Source organism: Elephantulus edwardii, unplaced genomic scaffold, assembly GCF_000299155.1.
Source record: "Elephantulus edwardii isolate Elephantulus edwardi_28Jun2011 unplaced genomic scaffold, EleEdw1.0 scaffold00017, whole genome shotgun sequence".
Classification (NCBI taxonomy): domain Eukaryota; kingdom Metazoa; phylum Chordata; class Mammalia; order Macroscelidea; family Macroscelididae; genus Elephantulus; species Elephantulus edwardii.
Genome location: NW_006399767.1, coordinates 8,876,193 through 8,896,839, shown reverse-complemented (window position 1 = coordinate 8,896,839; position 20,647 = coordinate 8,876,193). Strand labels below are relative to the sequence as shown.

Genomic DNA, 20,647 nt, shown 5'->3' with positions numbered 1-20,647 from the left:
CAGGTGACTCGATGGCACATAACAATAACAATAACAACAACATCCAAGGTCCTGCAGTTGATACAAAAGGAGTAAAATCAACTCCTGCCTAGAGATCTTACCAATAGTAAAAACAAGAGAATTACAAAAATGTTGTTAGGTTCTGTCAAGTGGAGTATGACTCATATGGACCCTCTGACTAACAGATATAAACCCTGTCCTATCCTATGCCGTCTTCATACTTCCTGACACTCTAGAGCCTATTGTGTCAGTCACTACCATGTCAGTCCACCTGGTTGAGGGTCTTCCTCTCCTTTGCTGACTCTCCATGCTTCTCATCATCATGTCCTTTTCCAAGGAATAGCCCCTCCTAGCAACATACCCAAAGTGTGTGAGGCAAAGCCTTATTCTTGCCTCCAAAGAGCACTCTGGTGCACTCTCTCAGAGACATATCTATTTCATTCTCTTGGCCGTCCATGGGATGTCCAGTGCTCTTCTCCAACACCAGAGCTCAAAGGCGTCAATTCTTGTTTTGTCATCCTTATTCATTGTCCAGCTTTCAGATGCATAGTAAGTGATCAGGAAGACCAGGGCCTGAATCAGACACACCATAGTCCTCAAACTGACATCATTACACCTCAATAATTAGGAGCAGTACCTACCTGCTGATATTCCCAGTTCAATGTGTCTCCTGATTACCTGACTGCTGGTACCAAGGGTGTTAATTGTAGATCCAAGTAAGATGAAGTTGTTGACAGTTTCAATCTCTTCTCCATCCATCATGATGTTGTTTATAGGTCCAGTGGTAACAATCTTTGGTTTTTGTGTGTGTGTGTTGTTTTTTTTTAATGTGTGTACCGTCAAATTGGATCTGACTGGTACAGGAGGCGATTGTTCCTCCTTCTTCAGCAGAGCATCTGGTGGATTTGAACCACGCACCCCTGGGATTGCAGTGCAGTTTCCTGCCACTAGGCCACCAGAGCTCGCCAAGAATCTTTGTTTTCTGGACATTGAAATGCAGTCTATACTGAAGGCTGCATTCCTTGGTCTTCTGCAACAAGTGCAATAAATACTGAAGAGAGTGCCTAATTATTAAAGGCTTCTAATAAAGGAGAGAAGAGAAACACTAGGAAAGACATCATGAAGAAGGCAGACTGTAATAATGATTTTGAAAAAAAGCTTTAGTTCTTGATAGAGCCGGGAAAGAGGGCATTCCAGGAAGGGACTGTAGTATCTAGATGTAATCTGCAACACAATTTCAAGTTCTTATTAGATTAAGTCTCTTTATAGATTATATAGCGATATGCAGGTGACACAACCTTGATTGCTAAAACAGAGGAAGACCTGAGCATTGGCTGTAGAAGGTTGTTGTCTTCAATACGGATTGCATATCAATATCAAGAAAACAAAGATTCTCACCACCGGACCAATTGGCAACATCATGATAGATAGAAAAGAGATTAAGATTGTTAACAATTTCAGCTTGCCCCAATCCACAATCAACACTCTTGGCACCAGCAGTTGCACTGGGAAAGTCTGCTGTCAGGGACCTCTCTAGAGTGTTGAAGAGCAACATTGTCATTCTAGAGACTAAGATATACCTAATCTATTTGCTGTGCATCAGAGAGCTGGGCAGTGACTAAGGATGAAAGAAAAACAATCAATGCTTTTGAGTTTTGGTGCTGGAGAAGAGTATTGAATATATCACAGTCTGTCAAGAGAACAAACAGATCTATCCTGGAGAAACTGATACCAGGCTGCTCCTTGGAGGCAAATATTTTGAAACTCTGTCTCACATACTTTGAACATGTTGTCATAAGTAACCAGTCCTTGGAGAAGCACACTGCACTTAGAGGGTAGGAGAGTTAGCACAGGAGAGGGAGACCCTGGATAAGATGGATTGACACAGTGACTTTGGTAATGGTACAAGTGTATTGGAGACATTGGCCCAGGATAAAGCAGGGTAGCTATGAGTCACAGGCAACTCGATGGTACATAACAACAACAGCAGCAACTCTGTAAATGGCCAGTGTTCTTAACATTAAGGTGATCTCATTTAGCTTCTGATTTCATTTCCAAATTCTACAACTTCCTATGATAATTATTCAAGGAAAAGAGTGTGTTAATATTATTATCTTGAAGGCTGTTTGGGTAGTTCTTTGAGCCTTTGTTCACCAGTCTCTTTCATTGCAAAACCTCACCAGGTTTGTTCTCAAGCTGCAACATATGCCCTGTAGCCCATAGTTCTGCTTCCTAATTTGCAAGGAAAACTGCAGATTTTTAATATGGTGTGGAACAGGACAGAGTTCAGATCTGTTGTTCATAGGGTCACTGTGAGTCATACGTGACTCAATGGCACTTAACAATGACACCTAACAACAATAGCTCCTACCACTAACTTTATAAGCCTATTTTTTATATCTTTATCTGCCTTTACCTTTTCTTGTCCATTGTTCTTTGTTCATGCTGCTCCTTCTGTCTGTGATACTTCCTCAATTTCTACTTAAGTTATTATGAATGACATTTCCTATTTACAAACTAGTCTCTGTTCCCATATTATAGTCCTTGCTGGAAGTAAAATATTCAAGTCTGTCCTCTATCCCCACAGTGAGGCTATTTGTGATTCTTTTTCATTGTCTTTTCTACCCAGGTGGTATTTAAAATACTATACTTCTAACGTAAGATCCATGCATTTTTCTGCAGGTCTGACTTTTGCCAGAGTACACTGCTCTGTCAGGTATATCTGTTTTGGAAAATAATAAGATATCTCATTAGCAGATTCCAACACTATTACTGAAATAATGAACCTTGTAACTCTCCAACAGAAGTAGCTCCCCCCCCGAAAAAGTTTAAAATACTTGATGAGTTTTCAGCTTATTGAATTATTACCATTTTCCTATATTGCCACTCTTGTGTCATGTCTGCATAGATAATAAACTCTGAGTTGTTTCTTAACTCTCCAGTCATTCATTATAGCTTCTCCCTTGATTTACTCCCCAATGAGTTGACTACATTTATTTTGTCTGATTTTTGTTTGTTTAGTTGTGTGTTTTTTGTTTGGTTTTGTTTTTTTTTTAAATTAACAAGAAAGCCCTTTTGAGGAAAGAGTGTTTAACTTTCTTGGGTGAGGAAAGAAGGAATAAGCAGAAATTCTTCAAACCTTATCCTTGAACATAAACTGAAGAAGAACAAAAATGTGCCACGTGGATGTAGTTGTCAGGCAATCCAGAGGGAAGAACTAAAGGGATGAAGGTTTTATAGATAGAGAGAACTATCCTTGGTTATAGGCAACTCTGGTGGCCTAGAGGGTAAGGAGCTGCGCTACCAACACAAAGGCTTGTGGTTCGAATCCACCAGCTGCTAGGCAGGAGAAAGATAGACAGTCTCCTCTTGCACTGTTTACAGTCTCTGAAAACCTATTAGAGAGCCAGCTATGAGTTGGTGTTAATCGATGACACATGGCAACAATACTTTTAGTAATATTGTTAGAACAAAATGAACATAGCGAGATGAGACTTTAAGGGCTCCATATGGCCGAGCCAGAAGCAGGAGCTTACTCTGACAGTAGGAAATTAGTTTTTGGTAGTTTTAAGTAGTAAAAGTACATGCATTGGATTTTAGAAAGATTGTTTAAGTATTGTTGTGTAAGGTGCAGAGAAACATGCGAGGATATTATATTCAAATGGAATAGCTTAGTGAAATGAGACTTTAAAAGAGTGGCCAAAATTTAAAAAAAAAAAATTAACCAAATTATGACCTTGGATGTGATGGATTGACACAGTAACTTGGGTAATGAGGGTAAGTGTGTCAGTGTCAGTGAGACTGGCTCGGAATAGGTCAAAGTTCAGAGTTGTTGTACACAGGGTCTCAATGAGTCTCAGGTGACTCGATGACACATAACAATAACAACAACTACCAAGCCAAAGGTGGGTGATTTTAATCTGCAGCCCACAGGCCTGGTTTTAATTGTTTTTGGTCAAACATTCTTCTAAGGGGTATAGCACTGGTCTGTGCATTGCTGTACAGAGGTTACTCGTCGTTGCTGTGAAGCTGAACACTGTGACACTGATGCAGCAAATGCAATAATGGTCACCCATGGTGGACAGTGTTTGGTGGAGCTCCCCAATTAAATCAAGCTTGGAAGCAGGAGTGGCATCCACTTCCAAATAGCTTGCCTACAGAAACCCTATGAGCTTGGAGAAACAATGAAAGTTATACAAGTGTTCAGGTCTTTCGTTCATAGGGTCACTATGAGTCGTCTACGACTTGATGGCACTTAACAACAACAACAACAGTCCACTAGTCGTCTAGTCCATAGGGAGTGACTCTGTTGACCCAAAAGCTGTGTCTCAAGCAGTTCAAATCCACCAGTGGCTTCTTGGAGAAAGACAGGCACTTTCCCGTCATAATTTGCAGCCTCGCAAACCTGATGGAACATCACTATGGGTCAGAACCAAATTTTGTGACTCTCCTATTTAAAAATACTCTATTTTAGATCTAAAATAAGGTGAAACTCTTTAAATAGGCCTCGTCCTCTGATCCCTGACTGCTTCTGCAGTCTCTCCTCTGCCTGGACTCCCCTTTATTTCTGATGCTGCAGCCATGCTGGCTGCTTCTGATCTCTGAGACACACCAAGAGATGCCCTGGCTTGAGACGCTGCATGGCCTATTCCTCCCACTTGACAGTTCAAATCTACCAGCTTGTTCGCAGGCGAAAGGTGGGTGATCTCCTTTCAGGAGATTCAACTGCCTCTGAACACGTGCTAGAGAATCTGCTGTGAGTCAGTTCCAAATCCACAGTACATAAACAACAGCATTCTTTCCATTTACAATTCTTTTCCTCCAGGTCTTCAAGTGGATGCTTCCTTTCACTATTGAGATTTCTGTTCTATTCTCATGCCAAGAGATTTTTCCTAAGCTCCTGTTACCTAGTGTCTGTCACATCACCCAGTTTTATTTTCTTCATAGCACTTATTAATACATAAAACTCTCATTCCGTCTTTGGTTTACCTCTAGAGGATTGGCTCCTTGGAAGCAGGGCTTTGTCCGTCTTACTGTCTGGCTACAAGAGCACTTGGCACCAGCAAGTGCTCACGTCCTGTTTGTTGTCCGACACTCTCTTGGTGTTTATTTGGTATCACTCTCGAAGGAATTAATTTAGTATTCTAAGGCAAAAAGCATTATTACAGAGAGTCTTGAAACCACTATATGTGATATTCTATTCCTTCTAAATATAAAATTCTCCACGTTACCCTTCAGTTTCACTCCTTTGTGTCTATAGTTTATGTTCCGGACTGGTAGCTTCTATCCTGGGAACACCGGCTGATGTCATCAAAAGTCGAATAATGAATCAGCCAAGAGATAAACAAGGAAGGTAAAAAGAAGATCTTCGGTATCCTTGTGTTTGAACATCAGTGATAATGTTGCTCTGCAAGATGTTTATTTGTGTTTAAACTTGATAGAAATATGTTTGTGTGTTTTATGTTCAACCAGGAAATTGTAATTATATAATTACATGCTGTTTGTGTTTTGAAGATGTACTGTATATTTGAGGAAGTGAGCTAACTTATAGGCATCATTTACATATAAGGTACTGATTGTGACTTTATTATTTACAAAGAATTTTTCAAAGAGTAAGTACTCTGGTGAGAATTTACAGAGTACTTTCATTAGAAGCTTAGACTTTATAAGGAACAGAGAGAATCTGATTTGATATTAAATAGTACATTCTTTCTGGAAGAGATAAGGTGCTTTGACATCCAAGAAATTAATAGATGAGAAGAGTCAGCCTTGAGAATATCTTTAACCTCAAAAAAGAGTGCACTATATGACCCAGCTATTCCACTGCTCTGGTGACCTAGTGATAAGAAGCTGCACTGCAATCCCAAGGGCACATAGTTCAAACCCATCAGCTGCTCCACAGGAGAATCATGGGCAATCTCCTGTGCAATTAACTGCCTCTGAAAACCCACTAGCGGAACAGCTATAGGTTGGTTTCGACTCGGCTATACACAACAACATTCCACTGCTCGGAATGTACCTCAAAGAAATTAGAACTGAGACACAAATGGAGATATGTAGACTTATGTTCATAGCAGTGTTATTCACAGTAGCAAGAAAATGGAAACAGCCAAAATACCCATCAACAAACGAATGGATTGAGAACTTGTGATACATTCACACATGAAGTATTATGCAGCACTAAGGAATACTATTTCATAAAATAATATATAACATGGGAAAGTCCAGAGAGCATTACGCTGAGTGAACTAACTCAGTCTCATAAGGACAAATACTGCCTAAGACTATTATTGTAAACACAGAAGAATAACTCGTAAGAGGTATATGAAAGTCCAAAAGGGGAAGAGAGGTGAAGGGGGTTAAAAATGGGGGAGAGTTTTAATCACTAGGATAGCAGAGGTTAGCAGGTGAATGGAGGCAGTGAAGGAATAGGAAAGATTCAGTGGGGACTTGAAAAGACAGGATAATAACAGGCATAGATCAATAGCAATGAATTATATAAAATACAATGCATATGAATAATTATATGATAGACCATAAAACAAAGTGTACATGAATTAAATGCAACGTGTATCAATTATTATATTAAAACCATTTTTGAACCACAAATACTACTTGTTCTAAATTGGCAGGAATCATTAAATTTATACTGAAAATTATATGATTTTCTGTTAGTATGCAATTTTTATGTAATGTAATTAATTAAATATATTTTGTTTAACTGCCATTTTACAAAAGAGGAATTTAACGAGATTGTTTGTTTTTCTTTTAGGGGCCTTTTGTATAAATCGTCAACTGATTGCTTGATTCAGGCGGTTCAAGGTGAAGGATTCATGAGTCTGTATAAAGGCTTTTTACCATCGTGGCTGCGAATGGTAAAGTTAGGGGTTTTCCCTTCTTTTTATTTGTCTTTTCTGTCTGTGTATTTGTATAATTTTAAATTTAGAAATATCTTCTTTTCCTTCTGGTTTTTAGCCTGGTGAGACACTGACTCATGGTCCTTTTGTTTATAAATCTCACTCTTGGTTTTCTTCTACCTCTCCCTAGGAGCATAATACCTTTTATGCAAACTAATTACATCTAGAAATTAATAGGTTGACATTATCTTTTTATAAACACATTGAATAGATTTTATTTCTATTATTAATATTATTATTTAAAAGCCTTTAGTAGTCTAGTTAGCCAAAACCTAGTAGTTTGGAAAAGGTATATGGATTTTACACTAGAAACTATTCCTAGGAGAACTTTAATGTTTTAAAACATAATTTGTTACTTTGATGACAAATGTTAAACCACTCACTAATCCTTACTACTGTAGAATTCTGCTTAGTAAGGAAACTAAGATATAGAATTAAATAGATTTAGAAAATATGCAAAGATGAAGTGACCTAGGTAATATTAAAACAAGGTAATAGGAAATACTTTTTTAAAAATTGAAGAGTTAAGGTTTAAAAATTAAAACAATGAAAATTAACAAAATATTAATTTTTGTTAAAATTTAATTGAACATCAACTCTGCACAAAGTCCTGTGCTATAAAGGTATAGCTTTTTAAAACAATTTTATAAATTTTATTATTTTTTATGTGTGCACCGTCAAATTGGGTGTGACTGGTAAAGGAGGAGATTGCCCCTCTTTCTCCAGCAGAGCATCTGATAGAGTCGAACTGTGTACCTCTGGGATTGCAGTGCAGCTTCTTGCCAGTAGGCTACCAGAGCTCCCTTAAAGGTATAGCTTTGAGGTGAACAAATTCGTCAGGATCAACAAGTTTGTTTCAGTGCCTGCCCAAGTGGTGGAGTTTATTATAGTTTATTATAGGTTAGCTTGAGTATAAACACTGAATTAGAAACACGATGCTATGGAAACACATAGAACAGTGGAGTCATTAAGGGGAGATCAATGCAATGGCAACTGGATTAAATACAGTGTAGGCTGGGAAATTGAGAAATCCTCTCTGAAGAATAGACTTTTGAACTGAGATTTGAAGAACGTGTAAGACTTGCTCAGGTAAGAAAGATAGAAATATTTGAGATGAGTGAATAAGGCAGACAAACCAACCAAACTTACAGGAGCTCAAGGAGCCAAAGCAAGCCCAGGAGGCTGAGGCATAAACCCTGGTGGGCAGAGAGGCACAGCCTGAAACAGAGAGCAGATCAGGGAAGACAGAGTAAACCGCAAGAGTGAGGAAAAGCTCTGCTTAGTTTTACACAGTACACTGGCTCGATGGAATCGGCAGTTTTAAGGAAGATGATGCTGATTCTGGTTGTTGTGTAGTCTGGAAAAGGAGATGAAGTAGTAATAGTTGAAAGATAATGGGGCTGGGATATGGGAGTGGGAGCCAGAAGAAAATGCATTAAAAAAGAAGTAGAAAGTAGAATGGAGAAAGAAATGTAAATGATCAGATGGGTATAGAGAATGGCTGGGAAAAAATAGAAGTGAGCTTTACTCGCAGGCTCCGGCTCTCAGTAACTGATGGTCATATCATTTACTACAATGGAGATAATTTACAAGGAGAAGGTTTAGGGGTAAAAGAGGACAAGTTCAGTTTATCTGTGTTAAGATTTGGATTTCCATAGGATATCCAAATAAAGATGTCTGGACCTCTACCTTAATATATCTGGATCTTAAGAAAGAATACAATAAAGATCGTATAAATCTTTACATTTTCTCCATAGAGATATTAAATTTATGAAAGTAAGTAACAATACCAATGGACAGTATATGTCTGTTTATGAATATGAACTTAATAATCCAAGAACTTGGAAATATCAGATACAAATGTGTGCCGTATTTGAGAAACATTATTTTGGTGGTCTTGATTTTAAATTATACTACTTAAACTATGTCTATTTCTTATTAGAAAGGAAGATTTTTATTTGGCCTCTATGAACTAGGCACTATTATGAGTGCTGTTACCATTTAGGAATAAGATAGAGTCTTTGCATTAGAGAAGCTCACAGTGAGATGGAAATGATGTAGTTAGGAGCTATAGAGTCGACCCTGGCTCCTAGCAACCCTAGGAACAACAGACTGGAGCCTTGCACTATTCTGTGGCATAATCACAATATCTGATAGAGCAGATAAACATGTAAATAGTTAAAATAACAGAAATAATAAAGCTACTATTACTCAAACACTTTGTCAACCTGGTGCTAAATATTTTTATGCCTAACTCACAGACTTCTCTCAATAAGTTGTGAAAGAAATTATTACCTTCTTTCGTAGACGACGTAACAAAAGCTTAGAAAGTGTGAATAACTTGACCAGCTTGGGTTTAAAAAAACAACCAACCAACCAAACAACCCCCAACAACCAAAGGACAACACCACCAAATTCATTGCCATAAATTCAGAAATTAAACAGTGGTATGAAGGAATCAAACCCAGTCCCTGTGGATGTTTTCATAAGGCATGCCACCATCAGTCTGTCATTTTGTCAGTCATGTGAACAATGATGCAGACGGTGTGGAACAAGGAAGTGTTTCTCTCTGTTGCATAGAGGGGTCATCAGGAGTCAGAACTGAGGTAGCAGCAAGCAAAAATATTAGTGTTCTGCTAGTGAAATGAACAAAATGGAGTGAGAACTACAAGAAGTGAGAAAATGTCTAAAAGGTGTGATTTTCTAAAAAGCTGAGCTTTGAGGAATTATTGGGCATTTGCTAAATGAAGCACCAGGGGACACAGGCCTCAGGTCCTGTGTGAGCCTGATACAGTGGAGAACTGCAGAAATGTCAGTTTGGCTAGAGAACAGGTTCTCAGGGAGAAGAGGCAGGAAATCAGGCTAGAGAAGCAGTTAAAGACCAGGCTGAATGGAATCTTGTAGGCAAAGGCAGTAGCATAGATGTAGCTCTGTAGTCAGCAGGCAACTGTTTAAGTGGGTACAAAGAATAAAGGTTCTTAGGAAGAGGGGCAAGATTATGTTGGCTGCAGAATAGAAGATACACTGGAAGCTAGGACACCAGAAAGGAAGGAAGTCTAAGCAGTGGTGTAGACAGTAGGTATGTGTAGAAATGAAAAGAGAGAATAACATAGGGCCGTTCATGGTTAACTCCACAGATTTTGTTGTTGCTGTTGTTCTTGTTATAACATCAAGTTAGAACCAACTCATAGCAGACCCTGCAGCAGGTCTGGGAGGATCTTGCCTGCCCATCTTTCTCCCACAGACCAGCTGGTGGATTTGAACTGCATGCTTTTGAGTTGACAGTGTAACTCCTTACCACTAGGCCACCAGAGCACCACAGATTTTAACAACCAATCTTATGTGGAAAGTGAGGGAGGGAAAGAAAGCCATGGGATTTTGATCTGTCCAGTGCAGGAGATACATAGAAGGACTGAGGCCACTGATGAAAATAAATTTTGAATCAGGAAGGAATAGAAACTAAGTGGAAGGAAACGATCCAAGTAAAAATTAATCCTAGGATTATTTTATCTAATCCAGTGTCTTTATCTATGAAATTTTGGAAGTATAAATGACAAAAAAACCCTCAACAAACCCAATAAATGTAACAAAACTTAGTAGGTGACAAACACTACTTGAAACTCATTTTCTGACATTAATTATAGTTTTTAAGATCTTACCAGAAACTAATAAAACAGGTCAGGTTATCCTCATTTTTTCAGATGAGAAAACCAGGGCTTGAAGAGTTAACTAGCTGGGAGGGGAAGGCCCTCTATGAGGTGGATTGATTCAGTGACTGGGGTAATCAGCATGGGTGTGTTAGAGACAGTGCGATTGGCACAGCACAGAGCAGAGTTTAGGGCTGTTGTACATAGGGTCGCTATGAGTCGCAAGTGACTCGACGGCACATAACAACAACAAAAACATGATGCAATAGACTTGAGAACTGGCATGCAATTCCCTTCAAATCTAAACTCCATGCTCCAAAATCATACATTATATTGAACTGCTTATAGACGTGAAAGTATTTCTAGAAATTTAAGAAGAAAACAAACAGGGCATGGTGATGTATTGCCAAAGACAGGCTGGCTGACCACCAGAGGCTACTACAGTGGCACTGACTTGTTGATAGGTCACAGTGCCTTGAACTTGGACATCTGACCTAGCCCTTCCAAGTCAGGCAGTTTTGCAAATAGAGACTCAGCTTAGTTGAACTCACAAAAACTAATGGTCAAACTAGAACATGTTCTCTCACATGGAAAACTCATTCGTGAAGTGACTTGGACACTAACGTCCTCCATGTAGCAAGTTTCTTCCTCTATTAAAGTTAGAGTAGAAATAAAATTATTATCAGAAGGTTGTTTGCCAAACAAAGAATCACAAGAGGAAAAGGTTATTTATGAATAAAGTTAATATTTATCACTAACTTAGTGGTTTTATTTCTAAGTCATCAACCTGTATGCATCCAGCAGCATAGTGGCAGGCATGGGGAAGGATTCTACCTTTTCCTTAGCAGTTACAGCAACAGGAGGGATTTCTGGTGGCCTCGTGGGTAAGGTGTTACACTGCCAACCTAAAGGCAGGCAGGTCGAATCTACCAGCTGCTCTGCAGGAAAAAGATGAGCAGTTTCCTCTCATGGCTATTTACAGCCTCCGAACATCTGCTAGAGGGTCAGCTATGATTTGAGATTCAACAGCAGTGAGTCTGAGTTTTGATAGCAACAGGCAGACCAGAGGTGAAAACTGGAGTTCACATTCAGTTGAATTATTTACACTGGTCACTCTAACAGTTAGGAAATCACCAAGAGAACAAGTGTCTGACGTATCCTCCAGCACCCAGTCTATCCTGTTTAGATATTGCCTATGTTGGCTGTACGCTATCACTCAACTCCTATTCAAAACCCAGCTAAACTCCATCTCAACCCCTTCCATACGGTAAAGTAATATAGTCTTGTACTCCTCAATTCTTGATGCAGATTTATTTCATTTTAATGTATATAGGTTCCTGTAATGCTATTCACTGGAGGAAAAAGTCTGATTACTGAAGCAATTAGGAATGACTGCTGAGTTCATTCTCAAATCCAGACCTCTATCTCCTTGACCTGGCTGCAATTATTAACCTTGGGGTTTTTAAATTTTTCTTGCCACAGGGAAACAGTATCTCCACAGTGTCATATTTCCTTATTTCGTTCATGTCTTCCTACATTTAGCTAACCAAGATGTGTTCTCCTACATCCACTATTTAGTATATTCTCAGTCTGCCAGTATGATACACTCAATGTTTCGAAACACATGTGACGCAAATACTGCTTCACAAACTCGAGCCAAACGCATTTTACATTCTGCTTAAGCTCATTTGTCTGCTCAAGTATAAAAAGAGTTCCTGTCTCGTGTATATTAAGTATTATCTATGGATTGGATCAGACTGGCATTTGATCTCAGGCATCCTTTCTCCACTAGTTACTTTTAAAAATTACTCCACAATTTCCTTCTCTTTCTTTAGCTTCTAAATAATTTTTTTAAATTGTTAAATAAGGGAGCTCTGGTGGTGCAACCCATAGAAAGCTGCACTACTAACACAAAGGTAGTCCCTTTCTGGTGGTTCACATCCACCAGTGGCTCCAGGGGAGAAAGAGGGGAAGTCTCCTCCTATCTGTAGCCTCAGAAATCTACGGAAGAGTTAACCATGTTGGTTTTGACTCAATGGCAACCAGTTTGCATGTGCTGTTAAATATTAGCTTCATTCCCTTCTCATTCCTTTATGTATAGTTACACCTTCACTCAAGTTAAGGTTTTTCTAACATGGAAACTCTCTATTTACTGTGAATGTTCATATTCATACTGTGGTAACAAAAGGTATTGGTTTTATGGCCTAACTCCCATAAGTCAATCTTCCATCATCCTCAGTTTCAAGTTCCCAAGAATGTGATTGTCATGCTCTTTCATCTACATACAGAGGAGCCCAGTCTAGTCTGTCCATGGTTCCTCAGGTCTCGCCTTTGAGCCAGGAAAAAGAGAAACAACTGTGGAATGAAAGCCATCTCTTGCCTTAGCACACAACACAACATGCTCTTAGGCATTTGACCCACAATCCTCATTGTCCTCACCTGTGAAAGAGACATGCTAATAGCTTTCCTTTGTATTGTAGATTGTTTAGGGAAATCTTAGTAGAGTTACAATGTGAATGTGCTTTGTAAATGATAAAGTACCAAGTTGAAATATCAAACTATTTGTTTGCAGCCTGAGTTGATTCAAAATGACTGTGTTATTCCAAGTGTGTGTGTGTATATATGTGTGCACACATACATATATAGAATATTTATAATTGCTTTGAAATATGCACTAACTTCTTTGGTTAATCTTTCAGACCCCTTGGTCAATGGTGTTCTGGCTTACTTATGAAAAAATCAGAGAGATGAGTGGAGTCAGTCCATTTTAAGTCCTTAAAGATGCAGACCAGTAATAACAGTATTCAATCTCATTGAAATGTGGGCCTCTGCAAACCCTCCCCCCCTATTATTTCTACCTCTTTAGGAAGACACCTTACACCACAAAGACTGTGATTTATAGGGGGCAGCACTTGATTTTTCTCTGGAGAGCCAAGTTCTCTTTGCCGACTAGTTTGGTCCAGACGTGATATGGTCATCTGGTGAGATCTCACAGAGCCACCCAGTGAGACCCAGCATAGCATTTTCTAAAGAAGAATACAGTCCTGACTATTTTCACCTTTGGCAAGAAGGCCTGACCTTTGTTGAGATGCTATTATGTGCTGAAGAGCCTGCTTAGAGGAAGAACGCAGAGGGAGACAGCATCTCAGACCGGAAGCAGACAATACTATTTAGAGATGTGGAAGACTCTGTGACTCGGTGTTTAATATATTTCACCTATTATCTCAGTATTTACAATTGAAATTTTACATTTTCCTTTTCTGTTATTAAAAGTGTATATGTTGTAACTTAAAGGGAGATGAATAAAACTCCACGAATACACATTTTTAGTTTCCCTAGTGTTGAAGGAAGTTGATGTATCTTTTTCTTGCCAGGAAGATGGGGAGGGGGGGAAAACAAACCCCAAGATACGATGTTTGAATGTCAACGAAGAAGCTATTTCCGCCCATATGCCATGGAGAGATTGAACAGCACTCAAGTGCATGTCTAAGAACTTCCCCTGAGAGTCACGGACTGAATCCTGACAAAAGCAGAAGGGCATTCGCCTGGTTATATACCCTATTTATAACTTGATTTGTCACTAGCTCTCAAATACATGGTGTATAAAAATTATTTAAGATTATCTTGTATAGGCCCTTTATATAATGAAAGCTTCTCTCATCATCAGTCTCTTACTGGTATTTGGAAAGCAAGGCTAATATAAAGTCAAGGAAACCTTGGTGGTGTAGGCCATAAGGAGATCCACTGCTAATCCTAAAGCCACCTCTCTCTTCAGATTTGAATGTACCAGCCAGTCTACAAGAGAAAGATGTCCAATCACCTCCTATTTGATTTAGAACCTCTGAAAAACCACTAGAAAGTCAACTCTTAGTTGCTTCTGACTTGACAACAATGAGCTAATTAATGACTATAAAGTTAACCAACACTGGTGTGCATTGTACCTAGCCACCCCTTCCCGAACAGAAGGGTTTTCAAGAGAGAGAATTCACAAGCACCTGAAAATGACATTGAGCCTCAATCATATCCAGTTCAACAAATCTTCCTAGGCTGAAAAATGGTAAGAATAAAATATCTGCGGCATACAGTTAGGTTTTCAATCACTGAATCGGACCCTTCTTTTCCAACGTAGGGAAATTTCGCTCCTCCAATCCCAGACAGTAGCCATTCCTAGATGGATGCTTAGCGGTGGGCTAGGAGTAGTGATTGTTGAAACATAAAAACTCAAAAGCACTGAGATCGAAGGAAAACCTCACAGTTACTAAACAAAGTGTTTGCTGTGATGGCCATTGCTGATACTGAACCAAACAAATGTTTACAAGTGCTCCGTGGTTGCACTACTGTAGAATCACTGCCATTAGCGGATGGGTGGCAAGGGTGGTCCATTTTAAAACACGATGTGATATGCTAATAAACAGCAGCTTGTTCTTGTTGCAGAATGTGGCGTTTCACTCATAAAATCTACTTTTCCATTGCATTTGTCAGTCTGTATTAAGTTATTAAATATATTTCAAATATATTATTATGTGCTTCAATTCCCAAGTATCTATAGTAGAAACACTTTGTGGGATTTGTGATTTTTTTAAAAAATATTTTATAAGATTTAGAAGTAAGTAAAGACTGGTTTAACATAATTATATTAAATGGACCATGAAAAAAATGTATCTAGCTTAATTCTTTGGAAGTATTTGGATTGAAAATACTGCTTAAGTGCTGTGTCTTGATCAACATGAATAACTACGGAATTTTTATCCTGAAATGACTCTTTGAGATCATCTGGTTTAGCCCTTTCCTTTAATATGTTAGGAAAATGAAGCTTAAAAACCCAAGAGGTCCTGAAGGCAATACATTATTCAGTAGCAGAGCCAGACAGACTCCCTAACTCTTATTATTATAGTTTTCAGTTATTGTTGGTCACCAAGTAGTTGTCTTTTTCTGTCTTCACCACTATCTATTATATTGCACAGCAATTGTTTCAAAAAATCCAGATTTTTCTTTATGGTAATTCTTATGTCATGTATTTTAAGTGAATTGAAATCGCTTTAAACATGAATATTCGAATATCTTGCCATGCTTTAGAGCTTGAACATTAAGACTTTCCATAAGTGGTGCAAGTCCCTTATGTCCCAGCATATTCCTGACTTTTCTAGTGAAACCATATTCCTTAACATATCTTGTGCTTTTGGTTTCTTTTTACCAACTTGTAGTCATCCTGTTCCTCCAAAATAGCCCAGAGTAAATTAAAAGGAATAAAAATGTTCATAATTTGTCTCCACATTCATAGACTTAATAATTTCAACCTCACTTATTTTTTTAAATTTTATTACTTTTTGTGCATGTACCATCAAATCGCATCTGACTGGTACAGGAGGAGATTGTCCCTCCTTCTCCAGCAGAGCATCTGGTGGATTTGAACCCCCGCATCTCTGGGATTGCAGTGCAGCTTCTTGCCACTAAATCACCAGAGTTCCCTTCAACTTCATTTCTTATAATAGTACTATTGTATGTGATTCTTCTCTACTTTTCTTCAGCATAGTATCAAGATTTAACACATAGGCTCCTTTTCTGGAAATAGCCTGATAGCAGTGACTTGGTTTTTGTTGTTTTTATACTTTGCTTTCACATATTCTCTTGTTTTTCTTACTCAAAAATATGCACACTCATCTCTTTTACCTCCATACAATTCTCTACCCTTTATATATACAAGCAAGTTAGCACAAAGAGGTAAACAGGTAACATTTCTTAATTATTTTTTTAAGGAGAAATGGTTTTTCATCAGTGCTGTCAAAATTTGTTTAAGTATAATTAATGCTAACTGAAAGGTCAGTGGTTCAAACCCAGAAGTGGCTCCCCAGGGAACGAGACCTGGTAACCAGCTGTGGTGGGAATTTCTGCTCAGGAAGCCTGCCACTCAGTTCTGCTCTGCCCTGTGGTTACTAAGAGGTGAAACTTGTTATTGTTCATTTACTAAAATGGTTCCACCAGTAATTTTGGAAACCAATTGTTATTGTTGTTGTTAGGTATCATCAAGTCTAGTGTGATTCATAGCGACCCAAGAACAGCGGATATGAACCCCATCCTATCCTGACATCCTGTTCCTCTTCAAGGAACATGCCCAAAGTATGTGAGGTGAAGCCTCATCATTCTTGCCTCCAAAGAGCACTCTGGCTGCACCCTTTTCCAGACATTTCTGTTTGTTCTTTTGACCATCCATGGTATATTCAGTGCTCTTCTCCCAACACCACAGCTCAGAGGCATCATTTATTCATTTGGGAACAGATAGATCATGAAAAAAGTTCCTTTTGACCATTTAAACAAGAAAGACTTTCTGTTTTGGTAGATTCAATGGAATATATATTATTCCTTTTGTATTCCTTTTTATATTACACTATTTAAGAAGGACCATTTTGATGATGGAGTAATTAAAGACCCAGGAAGCCCATTATTTTCTTAAATTCTCATCATTTAATACTTGCCTCTTTGGTTGTAAACACATTTAAATCTTGATTGTGAAGTGCTATTACTGTACCCGTGCATTTAGTGGAAATAATATCCAGTAAAGATTTGTTTGCCAAAGGTGGTTCTTTCCTCTACTTAGGGGAAGTGCTCAAAGTTTTGGCTGAGGTTTTTCTTACCTGAGCTGTTGATGGTGTGGTGACTTACACTGTGATACAAATCTGGAACTATCGATGCTATGGGTCAGAGATTATAATAGAAACATGGATGCAGATTTCAGATGTGACATATTTTTCATTTTTACAGAAGGCTTTAAGCTGACTGTTGATAAAGTGGTGACCCATAGTTTCTGGTTTTAACTAATCAGCATCCTAACTGAAGAAGAAAAACCACTCAGGACTGTATTGGCTTCTGTGGGCCTGAAGCCCAACATTTGTGTCCACAGCTTATTCCAGGGACTGACCATGCTCCATTTTAAGCTTCGATTTTGAGGCTCTGTCTCACATACTTTGGGCATGTTGCTAGGAAGGACCAGTCCTTGGAGAGGGGCATTATGCTTGGAAGGGTGGAGGGACATTGCAGGAGAGGAAGACCCTGGATGAGATTGGATTGGCCCAGTGACTTGGCTAATGGAGGGTAGAAATGTCTGACACAATGAGATTGACTCAGGATAGGGCAGGATTCAGAGCTATTATACATAGGTTTGCTATGAGTTCCAGGCGATTTGACGGCACATAACAACCTATAAAATGGGAATGCTAAATGTACCTAATAGCTCTTCAGCCGCCGATGTTATTTTACTTTGAGTTTTGTTTTGCTTTTTAGTCAGAAAACTGGTATTAGTGGAAGCCAGGGAGATAGACTTTGTTCAGTTCCTATTGAAAAAGTACCAGCTACATCATTTTGGCCAAGTGATTAAGTGGCTTAACCTCCTCTGATATAGTCCTGGTAGGGTAATTTGTGACTTGTCAGCCTGCTAACTGATTTGAATCCACCTGCTGCTCCTTGAGGGGGAAGGAGAGTAATCTCCTTCTCATAAAGGTTAACAGTGTTGAGAACCTGATGAAGGTTCTCTATGAGTTGGGCTCTGGTGGCTTAACAGTAAGAAGTTGTATTACCAATGCAAATGTACATGGTTCAAATCCATCAGCTGCTCCATGGGTGAAGGAAGGGCGATCTTCTCCTGTGTGATTTACTGCCTGTGAAAACCTACAGGAGGGTCAACTATGGGTTGGTTCTAACTTGATGGTACATAACAATAATGTGTAGGACAATGCCTTCTGTTTTTATGATTCTGTACTCTGATAATAGCTTTATTTCATTGTTAGGTATTTAACAATTGATTACAGCTACATGTGTGAGCTAATTTTGTCTTAAGAGCCTTAATAGTGTATAATATATTACTTTAAGGAAAAAAGGAAACAAATTCAAGAAGACTTAAATATGGGATGACTTTTGTTCAGACATCTTCAAATTTTCAAACACTCTTCTAAAAAACAAATCCCCTCAGGATTGCTAACAGAGAAAATGATTCATTTTAATACTTTATTTTTTAAAAAGATGTAATTCTCTTATCTACACTGGAACTATTTTTAATTAACACTCATTAAAGTATTTACTAAACAAATGCATATTATTATTTTTAAATGACAGATAACACCAAGGGAAAGCTGAACTTTATTCCCTATTGCTTGTTTTAACTTTTCTTTGTGATTTGGGTAGAAGTTTACAGAGCAAATTGGTTTTCCATTTAACAGTCAGACACATACTGTTTTGTGAGATTGACTGCTGTTACTACAATCTATTTCTTCCTCTTTCCTCCTCTATGTTTACCATTTCCCTTCATTCTTGCCTCCCATCCCTTCCTGCTCAATATGCTTTATCTCTGGGCAAATGCTGCCCCTTTGATCTAGGGCGGTTGAGTGTTCTAAGGAGTGCATTCCTATCTGGTGTTACTGTTCATCTCATATGCTTCATATACCTGTTAGGCTGAAAACTGAACCACAAGAATAAGAAGAGTTCTAGGCCTGAAGCTTATCTAAAGGCAATAGTCTTAAGGGTTTCACCAGTCTCTGTAAGACCAATAGGCACCACCTAGTTCTTCTGACATTGGAGTTCTAGAGGCTGATGTTGAAGAGGCCCATCAGTCTTTTGGAGTTTGATTTTCTTCTCTCCTCTTTGTTCTGGATGAGGACAGAATAATAGTTACTGCCATCTGGCCCTTTGTAAGGTTTTAGGACCCCAGTTACTAGTCACCAAAGTAGGATGTAGAACATTGCCTTTGCAGATTATCGTAGGCCAGTTTATCTTGATTTTCACTGAGATGATTTTTGGGAGCCGTCAGGGCCAGCGACTCATTTCCTCAAGGTATTTGGTTATGGCTAAGGAGTTTTCCTAACTTTGCTCTGTTTGCTGTGATGTGTTTATACATAGATATATTTATGGCACATACAAATCAAATACCTATCTGGAAATGAATCCTTCCTAAATACTAACCTTTTTAAGTATGTTTGGCTCTGCTTCCAATAATAATAATATACCTTGGCTCAAGTTTCTTCACTTCTTGGGATTGCCATTTCTATAGAAAGAGATGGGATATTATTCAATCTCAACTCACAGTCCCCCAAGTAACAGAGAACTGCCCACAGGGATTTTTTAGACCGGTCTTTATAGGAAGAAGATGAGTAGGCCTTTGTTCCATGGAGTTACTGGGTAGATCAAACTGCTGACCTTCCAATTAGCAACCATGCCCTTAACTGCTCTATCACCAGGGCTCCCAGCTATAAACAAGCAGGAGAGAATGCTAAATCATCATTTTGATGTATTTAAAGAGGACCATTATCTTAAAGTCAGATTACTAAGTTTTTAGGGCGTTTCATTTAATGCCAAATATTTTAAGATAAGGGCAAATTGGTCCACGTGTTAAAATTTAATATAAACTTGTTTTATATTATATTGTTGACTAAACTGTATCACCTGTAAATCCATCACACAGTAGCAGAATCATCGTCCCTCAAAATACTTGGCACACCATCCATTCTCTTTATCTTAATTTGTCCTTTCATACATATAAAGATTAAAGCTCATTAATATTTTACCTAAAACCATCTCAATCGGACTCTAGCCTATCTTTTGTTAAACCTTTCCTTTTACTGCACACCTGCACCCTACACCTTGCAACTGTTCTACTTATTCCGATAGAAATGATGTAAGCTTAGCTGCTTCTGCTGGGACATTCATGACTCAGTGACTGGGGTAATTGGGATGGGTGTGTTGGAGGCAGCGCAATTGGCACAAGATAGAGCAGGATTTAGGGCTGTTGTACAAAGGGTCGCTATGAGTCACAAGTGACTCGACGGCACATAACAATAACAATAAATAGTTCTTTGTATACACATCACTATCCCACACTAAAGGAAGAACTGTATAATATATCTTCATATCCTTTACAGATGTCACATAGGAGCCACTTGAAAGCTATTTGTTGAATTGAGAAATTTGGCTTTTTTTTAAAGAGTTCTTAAGATTTTTTCTTTTCCTTTTGCCTCTGTCTTCAGTATGGGTCAGTAATTAATTGCTGATCTTGTCCTCATTTACAACTTTTGATAATAGATATAACATAATTTATTG

The 20,647-nt window shown here is 38.5% G+C and overlaps 1 protein-coding gene across 1 annotated transcript in view; it reads left to right on the top strand.

Annotated features, from left to right (window-relative positions):
* The window catches only part of SLC25A27 (solute carrier family 25, member 27), a 40,205-nt gene extending 26,870 nt beyond the window's left edge, over positions 1-13,335 (top strand). The window contains exons 7-9 of the mRNA XM_006881928.1: positions 5,261-5,353; positions 6,773-6,875; positions 13,264-13,335. Of these exons, the coding sequence (XP_006881990.1) occupies positions 5,261-5,353; positions 6,773-6,875; positions 13,264-13,335 (268 nt within the window). The remainder of the gene's footprint in view (positions 1-5,260; positions 5,354-6,772; positions 6,876-13,263) is intronic.
* The last annotated feature ends 7,312 nt before the right edge of the window (positions 13,336-20,647 follow it).